The sequence below is a fragment of the Falco peregrinus genome, chromosome 7, assembly GCF_023634155.1.
Source record: "Falco peregrinus isolate bFalPer1 chromosome 7, bFalPer1.pri, whole genome shotgun sequence".
Classification (NCBI taxonomy): domain Eukaryota; kingdom Metazoa; phylum Chordata; class Aves; order Falconiformes; family Falconidae; genus Falco; species Falco peregrinus.
The window spans coordinates 29,918,022-29,938,039 of record NC_073727.1 but is presented as its reverse complement, the minus strand read 5'-3'; the positions used below and the strand labels follow the sequence as shown (position 1 = coordinate 29,938,039).

At 42.9% G+C, this 20,018-nt stretch overlaps 1 protein-coding gene across 2 annotated transcripts in view; it reads right to left on the bottom strand.

Moving 5' to 3' along the window:
- DCBLD1 (discoidin, CUB and LCCL domain containing 1) overlaps positions 1 to 20,018 on the bottom strand; it is a 49,612-nt gene that overhangs the window by 3,360 nt on the left and 26,234 nt on the right. Inside the window, exons 3-14 of one of the 2 annotated variants that reach the window (XM_055810846.1) lie at positions 19,449 to 19,586; positions 18,850 to 18,901; positions 18,046 to 18,115; positions 16,079 to 16,212; positions 11,339 to 11,379; positions 9,842 to 10,057; positions 8,988 to 9,118; positions 7,020 to 7,167; positions 6,814 to 6,930; positions 4,798 to 4,888; positions 3,701 to 3,750; positions 2,032 to 2,151 (exon numbers count right to left, since the gene is read on the bottom strand). In XM_055810846.1, the coding sequence (XP_055666821.1) occupies positions 2,032 to 2,151; positions 3,701 to 3,750; positions 4,798 to 4,888; positions 6,814 to 6,930; positions 7,020 to 7,167; positions 8,988 to 9,118; positions 9,842 to 10,057; positions 11,339 to 11,379; positions 16,079 to 16,212; positions 18,046 to 18,115; positions 18,850 to 18,901; positions 19,449 to 19,586 (1,308 nt within the window). Of the gene's footprint in view, positions 1 to 2,031; positions 2,152 to 3,700; positions 3,751 to 4,797; positions 4,889 to 6,813; positions 6,931 to 7,019; positions 7,168 to 8,987; positions 9,119 to 9,841; positions 10,058 to 11,338; positions 11,380 to 16,078; positions 16,213 to 18,045; positions 18,119 to 18,849; positions 18,902 to 19,448; positions 19,587 to 20,018 lie in introns of both variants that reach the window. The other variant, XM_055810844.1, reaches the window with a different exon arrangement.

Below are 20,018 nucleotides of genomic sequence, written 5' to 3'. Positions count from 1 at the left end.
GTCCTGTGAATTTTTTTGGCAGTTCCTGGCTACCTCCCAAACTTCAGCATGTAGGGTGAAGGTGTTATGATATTTCACTAAGTGGTGCAGCTCTTCCCCAGCATTGCGCCGCCATCCCCAGCAATCTCCTGTGCTCAAGATGAAGCATCTCAACTTGCTCCTGGCTGCCTTTGGGAACCAGCAGGCAGCTGGGGATTCAAAGGGAGGGAATCTCAAGCAGCACGTCAACCTCTACGCAAGTTGCATGCTCTCTGCAATTACATTATTAAATGGCACATTTCTGGGCTGCATATACATTTTTATTTGATGTTTCTTATTTCTGAGGGGACTGTAGATTAAATGCTGAGGCTGGGGAGCTGCCTGGCCAGGCTGAGAGTTAAGACTTCCCATGAGTGTGGCAGGAGGGTAGGATGGAGAGAGCAGAGGCTCCCTAGACATGGCCAGGGAGCCAGACAACCATGACTTGTGAGCAACCTTCATTCACTCCCTTTCCTTCCTGAAATAAAACTGCTCTATAGGTCTCTGCATATTTACATTGGAAGTTTCTGTAAAGGACTGAAACCATCTTTCAAAGATATCCAGGGTAGCACTGTATGGAATTACAGTAATGTGCTGGTTTGGGCTGGGCTAGAGTTAATTTTCGTCGTAGCAGCTAGTATGGGGCTTGTTTTGGGTTTGTGCTGGAAGCAGCATTGATAATTCAGGGATGGTTTAGTTATTGCTGAGCAGTGCTTGCACAGGGCCAAGGCCTTTTCTGCTCCACCCCACCAGAGAGCAGGCTGGGGGGGCAACAAGGAGTTGGGAGGGGACACGTCTGGGACAGCTGACCCTGACTGACCAAATTCCATACCATATGATGTCATGCTCAGCAATAAAAGCTGGGGGAGGAAGGAAGGAGGGGGTACATTTGGAGTGATGGCATTTGTCTTCCCAAGTAACTATTACACATGACGGAGCCCTGCTTTCCTGGGGATGGCTGAACACCTGCCTGACGATGGGAAGTGGCAAAAATGAATTCCTTGTTTTGCTCTGCTTACGTGCGCAGCTTTTGCTTTACCTATTAAACTGTCTTTACCTCAACTCATGGGTTTTCTCACTTTTACATTTCCAATTCTTTCCATCCCACTGTGGGGGAGTGAGCAAGCCAGCTGTGTGGTGCTTAATTGCCGGCTGGGCTTAAACCATGACAAGTAACCATCCATTTGTTTTTTAATTTCTCTGCCAAATGCATTGGAGAAATTCTAAGGTATTTCTAAAGTCTAGAAGCTGGAAACAGCAAATTAAATCTTTCTGGAAGACTGTTGATCACTGATCCCATGAAATGGCTGGTCTTGCTAGCCTTTCCAGACAGACTAGACTAGGCAGGGGTAAGATGTGCTAAGAGGATGAATTAAACCATCATCCCTTTGGGATGCAAATAGTACTGATGTGGGGGTTTGCTCTATCCAAACACCTGGAGCCAAGGTAGCACAGGTTTTTTTCCTTCTCTCTCACCTACCTGCTTCCACTTCAGTGGGCCTCATCTCTGAAATAATTCAGGAAAGCTGCACAGGGATCTCAGCACAACTTCCAGCTGGGCATGAAATCCCACCACAAACCAACTAAGTAATTCTTCTATTTGCTCAGCAGCAAGGGGCATTATATATTTTGTTCCATGTCCAGAAACATTTGTGTTTTGTACTGAAACACAAAAATTAAGTCAGCAAAAGCAAACTATCCTGTTCTAGGCACATTCTTGCACTGCATCCATACCTGAACGCCTTCCACGGTTACCTTCAGCTGTAACTATTTCAGAGTCAGGAACTCTTTGCCCACAACTCCATGAAAAAGTTTCCAAAACAGTAGTCGTTTTTACTCCTAATACATTTAGCTGCTTCACTGTAACATCTGGGATGAACACAGATAAATCTGTTCCTGGGTCTCAGCTTGCATGAGAGCTGGAGCCTGTAACATTGCTGGCCCATCCCTCTCCCTGTTACCTGCTCAGCATGCAGAGAGAAATGCATGCGTGGCAGCAGGAGCAATTGTTACCTGCCATGTCACTGGTGACCAGATCTAGTTTTTGTGGTGTCTCCTTCTCATTATTATAGCTAATGGTAAATTCTGTTGACTGATGTCTGGTGAAGGGCTGCTTGATGTGTTTCCAACAACCTATGATAAAGAAATAAAAATAGAAGGCTTATCAGCAAGTTAAATGCTTACAATCAGAAGACTGACCAGAAAGCTTAGGTTTTGGTGTACTCGTTATAACTATATTAAAGTAGTTAAACAGCAAGACTAAAACATGCTGTTTGTAAAAAAAGCCCCCTAGTTTTGGAGGGTGAAAGGGAAAAAGTGAATCACCAACTGGGATTTCCAAGTAAAAACAAAACTTTATAGAGAATTTTCTTGGCCAGAAGGGCTCAAACTCTGTAGGTGCCTGCACTGATGCCTTAAAGTATATCAGTAAAATACCAACTTTAAATCAGTTACCTGCTTTGCCATTGCTTCTGTGGCAAAAATAATGCTTAAAATATCTTTTTTTCACCAGAGTAGTATGGCTTCCATTTCTTGATATCTGAGCACCTGCACTCATCAATTAATTTGTTCTCACGACATCCTTGTGAGACTGAAGAGAAAAAATCCACAGTGTCAGGCACTTGCCTGGAGCCTACAACAGGAGGTCTGCAGAGAGGTGGGTTCAGCTCCCAGCTTTCCAAGTCCCCAGCCTGGTTCACGAAGGCTTAAGGAGGAGCTTGATTTACGCAGCGCACACACACAACAAATGAACTAACTGGGTAAGAGGCTGTCTCCAATTTCTTGGGATTTGTCCTCATTAGCAAGTGAGAAAGGATTATGATGTGACCTTGAAAAATCATATTAGCAAATATGATGTTAAGTACAAATTAATTTTCTAATGAGGGTGAGCTGCAGTGGGTAACAGCATTCCTTTCACTGACGTCAGCACCTGCCGAGGGATGAAATTTCGGAGCCGAGCTATTGCAAGGCACTTGTCAAGAGACATGTGAATTGCTTAGTGGTTTCTTTTTTTACAAAAAGTCAAGATTCAGAAGGATATTCCTGTACAGAGTTGGCTGGCCAGGAAATACAGCTAAACCCTAACTTCCAAGATGATGGGAGAAAGCATTACTGGGCAAGACAAAGAATATACTTCACTGGGATTTTGCAGGCATCTCCTAAACAGAGCCCTCAAGCCAATCCCCTATTCTGATTTTACACATGAAGTACAATTTGGTATTGTTAGGCTTTATAAATATAGTCCCAACCGGGGAGGGTAGCAAGATGAAAATATTAAAGCCATAAAAAGTTATTAGCCCTTGCTCTCTTAGAGAAAAGCAATCCCCTCTGCTGTGGGGAAAAGGAAAGAAAAGCAGCAATTTTCTGCAAAATAGGTATTTTAGAGGAGGGAAGGAAAAGGAGGGCACCTGGGAGCACTCTTACATGCTAATTTATGCACTCTGTATAATAGATCTTTTGCTAATTGCCTTTCTGTCATAGAAACCAAATTATATTGTTTCTCAGGGCACTGTACTAGAATGACACAAGTGGCACTACCGTTTGCTGTTTCCCTGGTATGAAGAGGTGAATTTGAACCAGGAAATGTGCATGCTATTTCATATGCGTTTCATGCTTAGTTGGACAACCCCTTCCCACTGGCCCAACAGACAGGAGAGGACAAAGTGCGTGATTCTCCACTAACCTGATTTCTGAGCACTGGATAATCCATAAGGAAGTCCTTTGGCTTCTCGCCTGAGAGGAGAGGAAAGCGTTTATAAACATCTGCACTTACACCATTTCAGCTTTATACCTTAGTTCCAGCAGAGACAGCCTTTGTGGTTAGCAGCTGAGGACAATGCTTCACTCCGAGTTCCTGCAGGCTGGTGTCTACTAGAACGTAAGGCATGCAAACCAGCATTTTGACATTTCATTTTTTCCCCATCTATATGCAAGTTTTGAGTGCTGGTGTTCAGATTTCTTGGGTCTGGCACTCATTGATTTGATGTATCCATGCCTCTATGTGTCACTCCAGGTTATGTTTCGGGTCTGCTCTTCTGAATTCTTTGGCTAGGTTATATAGATTTTCTAGGTATCCAGGGCAGAGCTGGGTACCACCAGTGATGAAGCAACACCACCATAGCATTGCTTATACTTCCAGATCCTCATCTGCTGACAGAAGCATTTCCCAGCTCTACATGCAAGTGCAGGTTCATGACTGAACATGTAGCAGGAATCACAGTTAGCAGGGCTTCTGCACGTCCTCTGACGTGTGAAATGAAGGGGCTTACTTTTAGCTGCTTACCAGCATACGTGTGCAACTCCTTACAGCTAGGCTCTGCTTTCAGCCCACTAAGTTAAGTGCTGTGACTTAAGGGACTGGGAAGAAGAAACACAACAGGAAGGAAATAAAAGAAAATGATCCAGATAGATAGCTCAAATCCTCCCTTCAGTGAATTTTTAGTTGGCTTTGGTGTGGAAACTATTTCATCTTGATGGCTTTACACCTTAGTATTTGTGGGTATATGTAGGCTGAAGAGAACAGCTGGTTACATCGGACTGTAGATTGCAGCGTGCAGTTCTGACCTGCTTTGCCTTTGTTTTTGTCTGACTAGGATAGATAGATGTACAGTAAGAAATACAATTTTCAGAGACACGACATGAGTTCTGCTTAAAAGGCAGACTGTCAAACAGGATCAATTTCCAGCTCCCTGGTAAAGAGGGTCTGGAAAGAGGGCACGTAGCTGGATGTGCTAGCTAGGTAGTCACAAATGCCTCCTATGACAAGAGCCGGTATCTTACCTGCGTAGGGCTGCACAGATACAGATTCCAGAGAACAGGAACAGACACAGCACGATGAGGACAGGGACAATTATAGCTGTAAGCTTTAAGCCTGCATGAGGGGAAAAAAAGAAAAGGATGAAAGTTTAAAAGGCAAATTACTCTGAGGTTGGTAATTTTTACTACAGAGAATACAGCAAAAGGCAGATAATCTTGCAGGAATGCTCCTTGCAGGAGAGCATGAAAATGTAAAACTATAGAACTGCAAGACCACTCCTCAGCCATACTTGGCAGCCATGCACCTATGTGGAACAGTGTTGAGACAAGAGTTAAATATACTTTCTCCTACACTTAACACCTAAATGTGTCCTTACAAAGAGCACTTCTGTCTTATTACACACTTAGGTAACTTTTACAAAGCCACTTACACTCTGTTTTCAGCTGCTTATAAAAATGCCAAATGAGGCTGCAATTTTACATGCCAAGTATCTGGCTCATGTTGAACTGGTTGAAACACTTCAGTCAAAGTAGTTCAAAAATTTCCAGGAATGGTGCTAGGGAAAAACCTGTTTAGCCTCTGTTAAATTCTAACACAACACGGTTTAGAGCAGGGATTAGAAAATTAGCAGTGGGGTGGCTCTTGTGTCAGGAGTGCACCGTTCACTATTCTAACAAACACCAGTCTGTGAGAATAAGGTGGTACATGTGTCCACAGGGTATTTACAATTTAGCAGATGAAATCTCAGTGGATTTAATTTTCAGTGAATGTGGATACAATTCACCATACTGCTGCACAGATGAACTGAGCTTGCTCTTGGCAAAAGCAATGCAGTTTCAGAAGAGCTTTTGTTCTTACAGTGATTGCTTCTTACAACCAGGTTTTTTTAAAGAGACATTTCTACAGCTATCAGTTACGTTTATGGGTAGCAGTGTTTGGTGTAGTGGGTGTGGTAATTCCTGCCTGGCTACGGGTCCACCAAACAGTCAGTATAAGCAACAAATTTTGTTTGTTTGCTTTTTAAGATCTAAAGATTTAGCTCCACAACATTAAAGGATGAAGACTGCAAATTCAGGGAGAAGTATGCAAATCAAGGTTGTCTGAGCCCCCATGAACACAGGCATTATGGAAAAGTGTTTAATTACATGCACTACTGTATGCTGCTTAGAGCTAGTGACCTGCTCTGGGAGGAGTCATGATTGCATAGAGAGAATCGCAGAACGGCTGGTGTTGGAAGGAACCGCTGGAAACCATCTCGTCCAACCCCCTGCTGAGGCAGGTCCTCCCAGAGCAGGTGGCACAGAGTTGTATCCAGGCAGGTTTTGAATGTCTCCAGAGAAGGAGACTCCACAGCCTCTACGGGCAGCCTGTCCCAGGGCTCTGCCACCCTCAGAGTAAAGATGTTTTTGCTCATATTCAGATGGAACTTTCTGTGCTGCAGTTTGTGCCCGTTGCCCCTTGCCCTGTCACTGGGCACCACTGAAAAGAGCCTGGCACTTTTGTGTGTCCTCTTGATACTTGCCCTTAAGATATATAGATGTAGATGTAGATCCCCTCCCAGACTTCTCCAGGCTAAACAGCCCCAGCTCTCTCAGCCTTTTCTCATAAGGGAAATGCTCCAGTCCCCCAACAATGTTCATAGCCCTCCGCTAGACCCCCTCCAGTAACATTTTTGTGAGACTACTGCCTCACGTACTACCAAAATTATACAATAAAGGAAGAGTGTGAGGAAAAGCTCCTCCAGAAAATGCTGGCGAGTGTTCGGTATAGTCCCTTGAGCCACCTGCCAAGCATAGCAAACATGCCAATATGACAGGGAAACCGAACCCTGATGTTTCACACATCAAGGAAAATTAAGGCTTTCAAGCTCTTTCTGTGCCTTAAGGCAAAACCAACCTCCCTCTTCTCCCTGTCATTAACCTTTAATAGAGTCTGAAAGAAAAATTAAAAGTTTTGATTTGTGAAGAAAGTTTAAGTTCACCCAGGCTGGGCTGAAGACATGATGATCCTACAGAAAATGCAGGGCTAGGTAGTGTTACCCAAGTTAGTTTCTTCTGACGGGATGGGCTCCGTAACAGTCCTGTCTTCTTTTCCGAGGGAGGTTTCTGTGCTCTGACTTGGTTTCTGCCACATTGAATGCGTAAACGAACTATTAGCTGCAAAAGAGAAGGGGGCATCAGTGGCACTGTGGTAGCACAGGGGGATTTGGAGGCACCATGCCTGGGGAGCACTGCTTACCCCATACCTTGCATTATTCGACAACCCATCAGCTCAAGCTTCAGTGCTATTCTTTGGTTCCAAGTTTGAGGGATAATTCGCACGTAACGGGCCACTATTGGAGGGATGAAGTTATTCCGTACTATGTCACCAGAGTTGGAGTTGCCTTGGAATACCTGCAACAAAACGTAAGCACATTGTTTGCTCTGTTTTAAAAGTCTCTTTCTTCAAAGTGCTCCTGACATCTGACTTCAAAGATTTTGCATTATCCTAAAATTAATATATTGAAAATCTGAGATACAGCCACAAGATTTTTGGAATTGAGAGTTCTGGAAAGAAATTATTTTTTTTTCAGTTCTGACAGATGATTGCATTTTTCTGTTAGCTCTGAGAAGAAAGGCTATCACTCTGTTTCAATTCTGTGTAATTTCTAGTTAATGCATGCTGGTATAATGCAATCATTTTTTATTTAATAGCACTGCAGCACCCTTACTTGGGCAACAGGGGATACAAATGTAAAAAGAAAAAAATGAAGTGAAATATTTCTAGACATCTTAGTAAAATGGTCATCTTCCTGTATCAAGCTTGAAGAGCGACTATTAAACTATGTAGTTGTGTCTCCTTTTCCCTCCACTTACACAGGATTTTCCAGAATCAGCTAAGCCCATGTGCAGAACAGTAGTCCTTGCAAAATTAGTTCTTGGAGGTGCTTTTGCATGACCTAGGAAAACTTAAAAGCCTGATGAGATAGGGAAGTGAGCTCAGCATTATCTTAGATAAAATGCCAGGCACATGGGGTTCTGATGGGACAGGTTTTGTCACGCACCTTAGCTGAAACTAAGATCATATACAATACTTCCGTAAGATTATTTGTATATAACAAATCATTGTAGAAATCTGAAAACCTGCAGATTTTTAATGGCTGGCCTTCACAGTTCAGCCACGTTGATTTGTCACTTTTTGGGTCAACACTGCCTCAGTTCAACAGTTAAAAATATTAAACCAGTTGATGTTGCGCAGTGAAATTCCTTGTCATATAAGCTAAGAAAATCAGAGCTAGTAGGAAATCTCTCCACAACTCTACCAAGTTTTTAAAAGCTGCCATCAGGACTGAGGACAAAGTAGAGCATTATCCTGAGGCAAGCCGAAATCATGAGTGAAGGTCTGACTTTGAACCCTGTGGTGGCAGGGAGGGGGGATTTTGCATTTGGGGTTTTTTTTTGTTTGAAAGGAAACAGGAGGTTTTCTGGGGAAAATGTTATCAGACAAACCTGTGTAGCACATCCTTTGTCTGCAGAAACTAGTTGTGCTGCTTTTATCTGTTCATTCTTAAAGTCACTCAGAGCCTGTGAAAGCTGTTGTGTAGACAGGTATTTTGGTGTAAGAGCAGTTACGTTAAGTTCACTTACACCAACTCCTAGCAGATGTAGGCTGTGTGCCCACTTGTGTCACAAGGGCCCCACCAGCGAGGGCAGGGAGCGGTGCAGCTCCTGGTGACTGTAGGGTGGCCAGACAGAGGCTGCGTGTGAGGGTACAGCCCCACCAGCAGCCCTCTGCTTTTACCCCAGTCGGTTGTTTTTCTTGTGGGGGATGGGTTGACCATCCCGGTGCATCCGATGCCGAATCTCGTCTTTGCTGGTGCTGTACTGACCACTGCTTCTGCACTGGTACGGTGTCCCTAGTGCAGGCAAATGCTGAGCTGAGCTGAAGACTTGCCCGAACAGCCTGTTGTACAGCTTTAATTACACTGTTCTTTTAAAAGAAGGTACGGATATACACATGCCTCCCTGCGTGTGTCTCACAACTTGGATAGCTTCCTTGTTTCAACAAGCTCACTATCTACTCCATGGCCGTAAATTACACTGGCAAGGACAACCCAAGTCTAGACAAGTCTGAAACTCCTGATCTTTCCTGACAGCGAACGCCTGCCTTTCAAAGTCAAGGCGGCATACACATTATTGCTCTGCATTTTCCTGTCCCTCCCACTTACCCTTACCTTTTCTTCATTGCTCAGAATCCCTTTGTAAGTTCTCCATTTCGAGTTGTTATTTCTGTAGTTCATTGTAAATGTCTTTACGTAAAAGTTCAAATTCAGTGTCGTGGATCCAGAACCAGTAGTCTTAATCCCTTTCAACAAAATGCAAAATAAATTTTCATTTTTTAGGTGTCTGTTATAAAGGAACAATTTCAAATGCAAACACAGAAACCAAAACAATTGGGAGAACTTTGCATTCAGTCTTAATTTATTTTTCAAGCTATGTTGGAACTGAGTTTAAAAGTTGGGTGAAGAATGGGTATCAGTTTTAAATTATGACTTTAAAGCAATGGAATTTTTAATGGAGCCCAAATTAATGACTCTAGAACTAGTAATTGCTTTTTGATATTATGATCCATAACAGCAGTCTTTATATCTCTAGTAGCAACTGTAATTTACATTTTTACAAATAAACCAGGAGTTGGAAATGGGAATTTCTTTCACCTGGGCCAGTTTCAAAGGCTATGACTTTACTGTTTCTTACTGATTCCAGAACTGCACCATTAACAGATCTTATGCAGTCATTTACCAACCATCCAGACTCTACTGGTTCCTGTGTAAGTATTTTGTTCTGAGCCTAACAGTATGTTTACAGATCAGGCATACGTGACAGTTGAGTTCAATCCTGTATCCCTATAGGAAGACCAGTCCTGTAAATAGCCATGACTTTTTAAATAGGAAAATAATAGTCCTCAGTGCAGACCATTTGATTACATTCAACAAAAGAAACACTGCATTAGAGCATTATTAGCTTTTCAGCTGCATTCAGTTTCTTCTCCAGCTGAAACCCCAGCTGCTAATGACCAGTGACATACCTGTTATTCTCTTCTTCTCTCCCAGGTCTATCTCCAACCATTCACGACTGCTGCTGTGGTTAGAGGCCCAAGCTAATCCTGGGACTTGAAGCCAAGCCTTGCTGGGAGACCACTGGAAAAGTTGCCCAAATTCGTTGGTCTCCTCCCAGTAGGAAGATGCAGTAACCTGGCTCTTGGAGAGGAATCCATCTTCTAGACTGAGAGATTTGTTGCAGCCTAGGAGTCCCCACACAGACAGGCAGAAGGAGTTATTTCGCGTTTTCACAGCGTATTTTTATATTAGGCTAGCAACATATGAAGACCACCCACAACAGCAAAGTCAGATGTTGCTTAATCTAGTGCTAGCCTGATGCTCTCCGTTAGCTGTAGTGTTTGCCAGTCAATTCGTAGTGGATGATCCAGTACCAGAGCGCTGCGGTCCCTCTCCTTTACCAGTTTAACTCCTACATACACGACACCTTCCGACTACATCTGCTATTTTTGCCATTTTGGTTTTTAATCTCTGCAGTTTTGTCTCATTCCTGTGAAGATTTCTTGTATTTTAATATTATGTTTCAGAAGGAAAATTTTAATATTTTGAGATTGGCATTAACTAATTTTGCTGTACAAAACATTTCTCAGATGAAGGCACTGTACCGAAGGGAACACTTTACTGTAAATATTGCATGATTCTCACCTGCAATTAGGGCTAGAAAAGTTACTCATTAGAGTAGCTCCTTGATGCTGCTGCCAAGAGGTGATATCATGAAGATAATAGCTGCAGGTAAGTATTACAAACTCCACCAAAGAACCCACAAAATTTCTGCACATCAAGGTTCTTCACAGAAAACGGGCCAGTGGAATAAGGTTTCAATGAAGTTAAAAATAATTCCCTGGCAGTTTCAAAGGCCTTTACGTGCTCTACAGTTTTCAGTGGAATAGTAAATGATTTTATCTCAGATGACTGAAATATAATTCAAATGAACAAGCACAAAATTTCCCCCCCCCCCTTTGCTATGTTTCATGCAAATGAACAGCCTGACAGATTAAAGATGCTTTTGCATCTTGGAAAGTCATAAACAAAAACTCGTTCTGTATCAGTGCAATGTAAATATATTTTCATTCCTCCTATGTTTTCGTTCTCCTCTTGTATAATGAAGATGGAATTTATAAATGTCTGAAGAGAAACTGCTTTCATTTTCTGTCACCTAAAGTACATAAAAATGGGATTATCTGATTGCCATTTTTCATATGCTGGCACCAGAAATGTAACAGCAGAATACTATTTCTGTTGCTCGTCTATGTGCGTATGACCTATTCCTATTCTGCTTCTTTCTAGCTCGCTTCACATCCCTTCAATTTTTTTATTCACTTGCCAATTCTAAGAAATTGCTGTCCTAAAATATCTTTCCTAGACACAGCCTGACATTCTCCTGATTACTTTTCAAAACTTTTAGAGAAAACACTTACATAAAAAGGTAAAATTTGGATAGCTAAAAATAAAGCCATTATTCTTACCATTTGAAGTAAATATAAACCGCTTATCTGACAGCGAACCACTGCAAGAAAAGAAAACGGTAATTGAGCCTTTCGGGAGGTGGCCACGGGAATGCCGAGGTGCAGTTGCAGAACCACTGTCTATCTAGCAAAATCTCTGGCCGGATAGCTGCTCGCTGCGCTGGCTGGTTACTGACCCCAGTGAGAGCACTCCTGCGCATCTCTCACCGTGACCGAACCCAGATCAGCTCGTTAATAGTTTGGAGCATTTGCTATGCTTTAAACTGCCTCCCCGTCGCATCAGCCTGCAACTCTCGCCACATGTTTCTGCTTTTCTCCTCTGCATGGGCCCTGTACTGCTGTGGGAATGCTTTCCCCTTCTGCTCCTCTGGCCAGCAACAGAAGAGCGTTCAAAAGAGCCAGGATTGGGAAAGCGAACCCCTGGAGCCTGGAGCCCCCAGTGGTGCGCGGCTCTAGCGCTGTGCCCAGGTCTCCTGTCACCAACAGTACCTTCAATGAGAACAATGTCACCAAAACCAGTGACTTTCTATTAGTCTAAGCCCACATCTAGTGAGAAGCAAATCCAGTCTCAAGCACTGTGAAAGAGTTAACGGTTGCTTGATGGTGACTAAACAATGCCAGCTCTGGCCATTCCTACCAGGGCTACAGGTATATCATAGCCAGACCAAATAAAAACTACTCCTTGTTTTAACACAGATGGGCATCAGTTCTGTTATAACCACAACCAACAGCTCCCATCAGGAATGGTTCTTTTTGCTTCATTAATGGGAGAACATCTATGGCTCCCCTTTTCTTCCTCCTTCTGACACGCCTGCTTTGCTTCAGGAGAAAAAGCATTTCTTGGGCCGCTCCATACAACCCGGCACGATGCAGGGCAAGATAAAATCACCACTGTAAGGGAAAGCTGAGCTTTCCTTGGCCTCCCATGGAGCTGCTTTCTGATTCCCCACGAGATGCCCCTGAGGTTTCATTCCAGAACTGATGACTCTGACTGGTTGCCTATTAAAAACAAAAGCCCAGGTTTTAATGTGAAATTAGTTTGGATTTCTTGAAAATCTGACCCCTTCAACATCGCTTCAATTAGCTGATTGACTGAGCAGTAAAACAACTTCTGCACTTAAGCATCAAGACAGCTCCCTTTTGGGCTGCCCTTTGTTGTTGGCCAGGAAAATTTCCCCCCAGGTACTGTCTGTGGGCTAACAGCCATGCACACAGCTGTATGTTTCGAGAGCGCTGCAAACAGGGAATAGGAAAGTGGTCCCACGTCAAGGTCAATAAAAACACTGCCTCTTTTTGTCACTGAGGGAAAACTAATGACTACAGGCAAACGAAGCCCTTCAGAGACGACTGAGGGCACTGGGAGGGAGCTGATTTATTTGGGCATGTAGGCGGTAGAGCAGCTAGAAGGAGATACTCAAGCCCTGCCTCCCACATCTTCCCCCCAGGCAACCCTCAGGGGCGATCAGATGCACTCTGCTCTTTTCAAACCAGTTTGACATTACAGCCAAACCAATTTTTTCTTCCTTAGTGAAGCAAAGCAATCTGTTTCAAGAGAAAAGAAGAAAATAAACACCTATCGTGATCAGTAAGACCCACCCAAAACAGAAATCACAGCACTCCTCAAATACTCATTTATGAGATAAAGCTCGGTAATAAAAAAGTCACCCAGATTCCTTTCAAATAGAGGGCTACAATTTTAGCAAAGAAAGGGAGGAGGTCAGCATTTCTAAGGTCTATGAAGCTATGAAATCAAACTGAAACATTTCTGCTGTAATTCTGTAAGTCACCGAAGAGGACAAACTAATTCAGTAAGTGGTAATTCATCAGCTTCCTAATGTGACAGGTAGCATTTGTCACACAAATTTCACTTTGTCCTTTAAGGGGTGGTATTGCCCCATGCGCCTCATTTTTCTGACAACCTTCAGGATCCTGCCTCACCAACAGTACCAGTGGCAGGAGTGCATGGGAGACCTGTGCCAGCAGCTCTGCAAAAAATGGATGCTGCTTCCCATAATAAATTTCTGTTAGCAACAAATATTTTTTTCCCCCCAGAGTCAGCCTCAAGCAAGCTTTTTACAAGCAGTGCAGGTTAACCCTGAATTTCATCTTTCACAATTCATGAGCATGCCGTTTCTCACATTTTCAAAGACAAATGATTTCATGTGCACAGATGTACAGACACAGCCCAGGGCACATTACAAAGTTAACCCCCCCCCCCCCTCTGTTTGTACTGGGATATCAGAACTGCCCAATAAATCCAGCCACTTGATCTTCATTATAGGATTTGCAGGTGCAGGTCCACGCATGGATCATGAGAACTGAAAACCTCACAGATGCTGGAGTGTCACACGTGCACTGAAAAACGGAGTCTGGGAGGCCAAGGTCAGCTCTTGCGGGCTGGCAAGTGAGCCATAGCTCCCCTGTCACAAAGCAGGTATTGAACAGCTCGATGCACTCCAGCAGCAGCTTCTGATGAGGTCAATTTCAGCTCAAGTCACTAAATAATTTAAATTTTTAGTACTAAAATCTGCTATAAAGGATATTTTAAAAACTTGAGTAAGCTTTTATTTAAGGGCATCTAAAAAGCTCTTAAAGCACTGCTGTCCAAGCACCAATTTTTTATCGCTGGCACTGGCTGTGTCACAGGAATTTCTTGCAGCACATATGTACCACGGGCACAGGGAAGCTGTGCAGCTTTGGAAATACCTCTTCTAAAAGCCTTTTTAAAAACATGAAATGCATTTGTTCATTTGCTTAGTAAACAGGCCCACTGTTTCTAGGAACACTTTTTCATGTTTTGAAATAAAAGGACTGATTTCCCTGCATCCTCCAAATCCCTTCTCCTGGGATAATGGGCTCACACCAGCAGTTCATCTGCTCCTGGGATTGTCCCAGCTGCCAGGAGCAGCAGAAGCATCCTGGGAAGTGCTGCGCTCATGGTCCCATTTTTCTCAAAGTCCATGCCATCTAGTTTCCAGGCATCCAACTCAGTATGAGCCCATTTACCTATGGTTCCCTGTATCAACTGTAGAAAGCCCAAGTTGTCTCCTTGGGGCAATTCAGTTCCTTCAGGATGTACATCATGCTGGAGAAGTGCCTCTGTCTGCCTCGGTATGCAGGAGAGCTAAGGGGGCTGCGCTTCTCGTTAGAATGCTCTCTCAGGGGCCTCACATTAAACGGGCTAAACCCAAGCCATAAAGGCTGGCTTCAGCCTGGAAGTGCACGTCTCAGCTCTCCTTCACATAAATGGGATTTTCCCACTTGATGTAATACAAGTAAGTTTGCATATCTGTGGGTATTTCTATTACTCACATGAAATGCATAGGATATTTTGTCAATAGCAACGTTAAAAGGATGCTTGGCAATTAAGGTGATGGGTTAATTATGCAAACAGTGGTTTTCCCCAGCACATGTACATTTGCTGTCTTACACGCTTCATTCATTGTCCACTAGCTCTTGTACTGTGAAAAAAATACAAATGGGAATCCCAGCTGCCTTTCATTGTAACATTTTATGTGCTACTGTCTAAGTTACTCCTGGGATTCTCAAGGATTGCGAACATACAAACATATGTAAACCATTCTATTATGTCTTTAGATATGGCACAAAATATTTAAATCAAGGTTGCACTAAACTGGCATATGTGATGGAAAGAATTTGTATTTTTGTTTTACAGAGGGGCTCGGTGGCTGAGCTGAGGTCTCAGTCCTGCTTTGCTTGAGACAAGTTTATATTACACATTATATGTCTTTGGCAATTAACTTTCAAGAAAAACAGAAAATACTTAGGCTTTACAGGCCTTTGGCTAGTGGTCTACATGTTACCCAGCTTTGTATACTCCAGTGCTGTTATATATAAAGCATTTCAATCTGGGCTGAAGTTTAAGCACAGCAACAGACCAAATGAAAGCGGTTCTTTTTTTTCCATGAATGAAACCATGATTCTAAAATTGTCAGAAGGGTGTAGGGAAATCATGGGGAAAACAGGAAAAAAGTATAAAAAAGATATGTTCCCTTAGCTCTTGTAGGCTATGGGACTCAGGAGATTTCCCTCCCTACAAAAAAAAAAAGCCTCATGAAAAACCAGATAACGTTTGAAAATTAAAAAGTATAAACCAACAGGAATGACAGAGGCAGTTGCTGGAAGGACTTAATGTGCTGGATAGAGATTAGAGGATTTATTTCTACCTCAACAACAGTACAATTAAAAGTCAGAAGATAAGTGGTAAATATAACAACCTTGCTATAAATACTCTAAATGAGAAAAACTCTGCACATGTCGAAAACACAACATTTAAGAGGTTGTTCATTAAATCCCCTACGGATCAACAGCATTTTTTATTTATTCATTCTTCCTAGCTTTTTTTTAAACTTTAACATGAATTTATCATGATTTATTAGCACATTGATTAAAGGTGTTTGTTGCAGAACATCATACTTTAATGTATCTGCTAACAAAGTGATTTGCAAATATGTTTTGGAAGGAATAGAAGGCAAAGAAAGAAAATACCACCCTACATGGTACAGAGCCACTGAAAACTTGGAACATTTTCCTATATGCAATGCCAACACCATGTTAATAAAGCTGTAGGAGCAAAGGCCAAAAGCCCCTAGACCCATATCTAACACTTTTTCCTCCCCCAAAAATCATCCGCACCTGCTTCTGCTGATCTGGGCAGTGCACTGTGCCCTGGGGGTCGCTCCCCAAGCCAGCCCTGCCAGCGGTACTCACGGTACTCACTCATGCGAGGGGACACCGTTGGCGACAACGCCTTCGTAGTGGCTGATGCCCTTCTGCTGGGTGACGCTGATCTGACCGCCCAACTCATCCGCGATAACGCCTGCATGTATCGCTGACTTGCACAGCAGCGAGGTCTGAAAGGCAGAAGCCGCCAGAAGCCAAAGCTCAGAGGATCAGTCTGACAAACTGCTAATGCTTTCACTTCCAAGCCACTTTTATACAGGTGTTACAGCTCATAAAATCCAGCAAAGGATCAAGAGGAATAAGAGGCAGGGGAGCGAGAAAGAACAGTAATCTTTTGAAAAAAATAATGTTTCCAAAAGTCACCTTTCCCCCCCCCCCCCCCCCATGAAAAAGCAAATAATCCACTTCTAAGAAGGTGCTGTAAGATTGTAACCTAGTAAATATTGTGTCACTCCTCAGGAAAACAAAGTCAAAGGCAACGGCAACTCTTCTTTGCAAAGACAAAACAGTAATTACTTGATGGACTGGCCTGAAGGCAGACCTATCTGTTACTGGCCTTAGAATTTTGAGTCACGTTAGGAGATTTGGCTGTGATGACTGGCTACTGCTGGGTTTTAAGTACAGCCCATTTGCCAGTATTTGAGGTGGGATAATGCTGAAAAATACAGGCAGAACAACTTGTATGCCAACTAGGTAGCAATAACATACCACTGGGCTAGGTGAGAGCAGTAAAGTGCCAGTGCAAAGATGCAAAGGAGACATTCCCAGGGGCTACTGGCAGAGACTGGTTTCATTCGGGGCTATGCTACTCAACAGGCTGGGATGCCAAGCTGGGGTGCTAGGCTGTCCCCTTGAAGGAGTGCTGGGAAGTGTGGGGACACAAAGGCAGCAGGTCTCCAGGAGAGCCCTGCAGGTTCTTCCCATCAGAAAAGCTGAATCCCCCTTTAACAAAAATTCCTCAGCGCAGATAAGATCTGCATGAGGTCATGCCATGTGCTGTTTTTCTTTCCTAATCACCCGAATGAAGGGCAGGAATAACTCCAGCTAATGAGAGTGTAATGTGGCGTTTCTTTGTTTTTTCAGCTCTGCCACTTTCCAGGCTGGAGCAGTGTGCTCAGTTAACTGGAAGAACAGGTTAAACATGAACACTAACTTTTTGGAAACTCAGCAACTGCTGTATTTGTGATGGGGAGGGATTTTACTTCAGTGGTATGATTAAACTTATTCCACTGTGAGAGATGTAAAGATTTCACAGGCACCTGGTCTAGTGGAAGGTGTGCTGCCCACAGCAGGGGGGTTGGAACTAGATGATCTCTTAAGGTCCCTTCCAACCCAAACCATTCTAGGATTCTATGATGGGAGGACAGTCCAGGGTGAGGGACAGAGAGAGCAGAGCACTGTGTGGTATGAACACATATGTGGTATGATAAATGCAAACACTCAGGCAACTTCTCCGCTTTAAAGAACGAGCAGTTAAAACAACCCAAGAGGTTGATAGTTATCAGTGGGATGTGATTAGGCAGTGTATAGTATTTATTTCATCTAACAGCAGATTGCTGGGATACTGCAGGCATGATCTTAAAGAAAACCCGCGTGTTACTGAAATATTTTTCCCTACGAGAGATAAATTTAGAAAAGAAATGCACATGGGCTCCAAACAAGTAAAAACCAAAGTCGCAGAAATATTTAAAATGTCAATGGCCACTGCCTCAAAAGGCAGAAACCCAATGCAGGGTTCTTCCAGAAAGCCAGAAACCACAAGTAGTCAGTAGGTGTATTTGACAGTCAGTGGACTTTGTTCTCACACAATTGATTGGTCTGTTTGAAAAGTGTCTCCGTGTGCTTATATACTGATAACATACTCATATACTGACAATAAAAGGTATACCTAACACAGCTGGGAAGAATTACTGACAAAAATCAAGCAGAAAAGGTGAAACGAAGTTGTGCTATGCTTCTCTCTTCTGTCTTAGAAATTTCCCTTCATTACTCTGTGTACTTACATCTCTGTATCCTTCTCTGATATTCCCAGAAATGTCACCTGCTATGTCCCTGCAGCCAGCAGGACAGTATCTGCTGTAGTGAGAGAAAAGAGGCTTGTTTAAAATATGAACTGTAGTGATGATACACAGAAGCAAACTCATACAGAAGAAATGTTCTCAAACCAGTAAGTATTCTAGCAGTAAGTTCTAGCTGATGCTCTGTTCATGAGTCTACAAGGTAAACAAATAGGCCCTCGAGTTCCTGAGTGGATTGCACAAATTAGCACACAAAGAACCAGAGAAGTTTTGCAAGGACATTTCTGTTTAATCCTCTTGTTCTAGAAATATTACCACATGAGTTTTCAGCACAGCCCAGATAAGAAGCCTACATGCACATCCAGACACAGCCAGAAAAGCACAATTTATTACCATTTCAAATCCTATCACAAAGTTCAAGGAACCACGAAATTACAGGTTGTCCTCAGATAATCTTGTATCAGCTAGGATGTGATCTGTTCTCAGGAGAAGCACTGATATTTGAGGCTACTTTGAATTTCAAAGTGGAAACTCTTTTTAAATATACGATGTATACGTATGCCCTAATGAGAATTGCTGAGAGCTCTGTAACTCCATGCCCTCATTTTTCTGGGCTGCAGACTTCCATTCTGCATTACTGCTTCCCACAGCCAGGCCTTGCAGTATTACAGCATTGGAGCTCAAAAAAATTCTCCAGAAAACCAGAACGATGACATTTTCTAACAATTGAACCAGATGACAGATAGGGCAAAGCAAGCCAGAATGCTGAGAGCTGCAAACCCTCTTTACCTGTATTCAGCCTTTGTGTAGTGGTTTGCTCGTTCCAAACACGTGATTAGATCTGTGAAAAGTTTACAAATGTCAATCCCCATTGCAGGACATAGAAATATAGACAAATATTTGGCTAAACATGAAATTAGTTTGAAAACCTGTCAGTATAATACTTAAGCAATTTTATTAGAAAGCAACAGAAAGAGGTTTTCCCTCTTTCTTTTCATCTCCCTTTTCTCCCTGTCTGTGCAAAGTTGCACAGACCCCTGGAACATTAAATGCAGGAATCGAATCTTAATGTCTCCTATTCCTTCATCCTATCACTGCGTGGTAGAGGCTGGAGCCCAGAATACAGTGGTGCTTCAAGGAGAAGGTACTGATTTTATCTTTCACTGGGCCTGTGTTGCAAATAGTCTAGGTAAGATTTCAGCAACTATTATATCTGGTTAATGTTACAACTGCTTCTGTACACATGCTATTAATATCATGGTTCATGCTAATCTGGAAATATTTAGGACAAAACATTCTGACTAAAATCTGTGTGTGTAGAGAAGATAGATAATGAAATAGGAAGGACTATGCCACTAATCCTTTACTACTTTGGCATTTCACTTTACCTGGATGATCACTGCTGGCATAGGACAACAGAAAGCCTCGTCCTGACACGTGGGATCCACTCTCAAAGTGAATAGTCGCTTCATTGCTATCCAGAATGATTTCTTTGGGGATGGGCATCACATTACCACAGTAGGGCCCTACAGAGAGAACAAAGATTTCAGAAGTTTAGATGACATAATTAGGCTGGAATATTCTCACAATTAGCAAACAGTTTCATAACACACTCATTCTCCTTCAGTACCAATCCAAATGTTGACAAAAGGGTTTTGGCTTCAGTCCTTTATGGGTACGAGCTCCAAAGTTACCCTGAGAAGGAGTGGCCAGGATCCAGTTGTCTCTCCATGGTAGCAATTCCAGCATCTACTTCTCTCATCACATAAGCCTTAAGAGAATGATTAATGCCCTTCAAGCCTTTGAAGTACAGCATGCTTACAACCAGCAGTAACTCATTAGAAAAAAGAACAGAACATTCAAAAGCAATCCAAGGGCTCTACACAGGGTCTCCTAGATAAATTCTCCAGGCACGAACAGCTCATGCTGCTGTAGCACAGCAGCCACCCAGGAAAGAT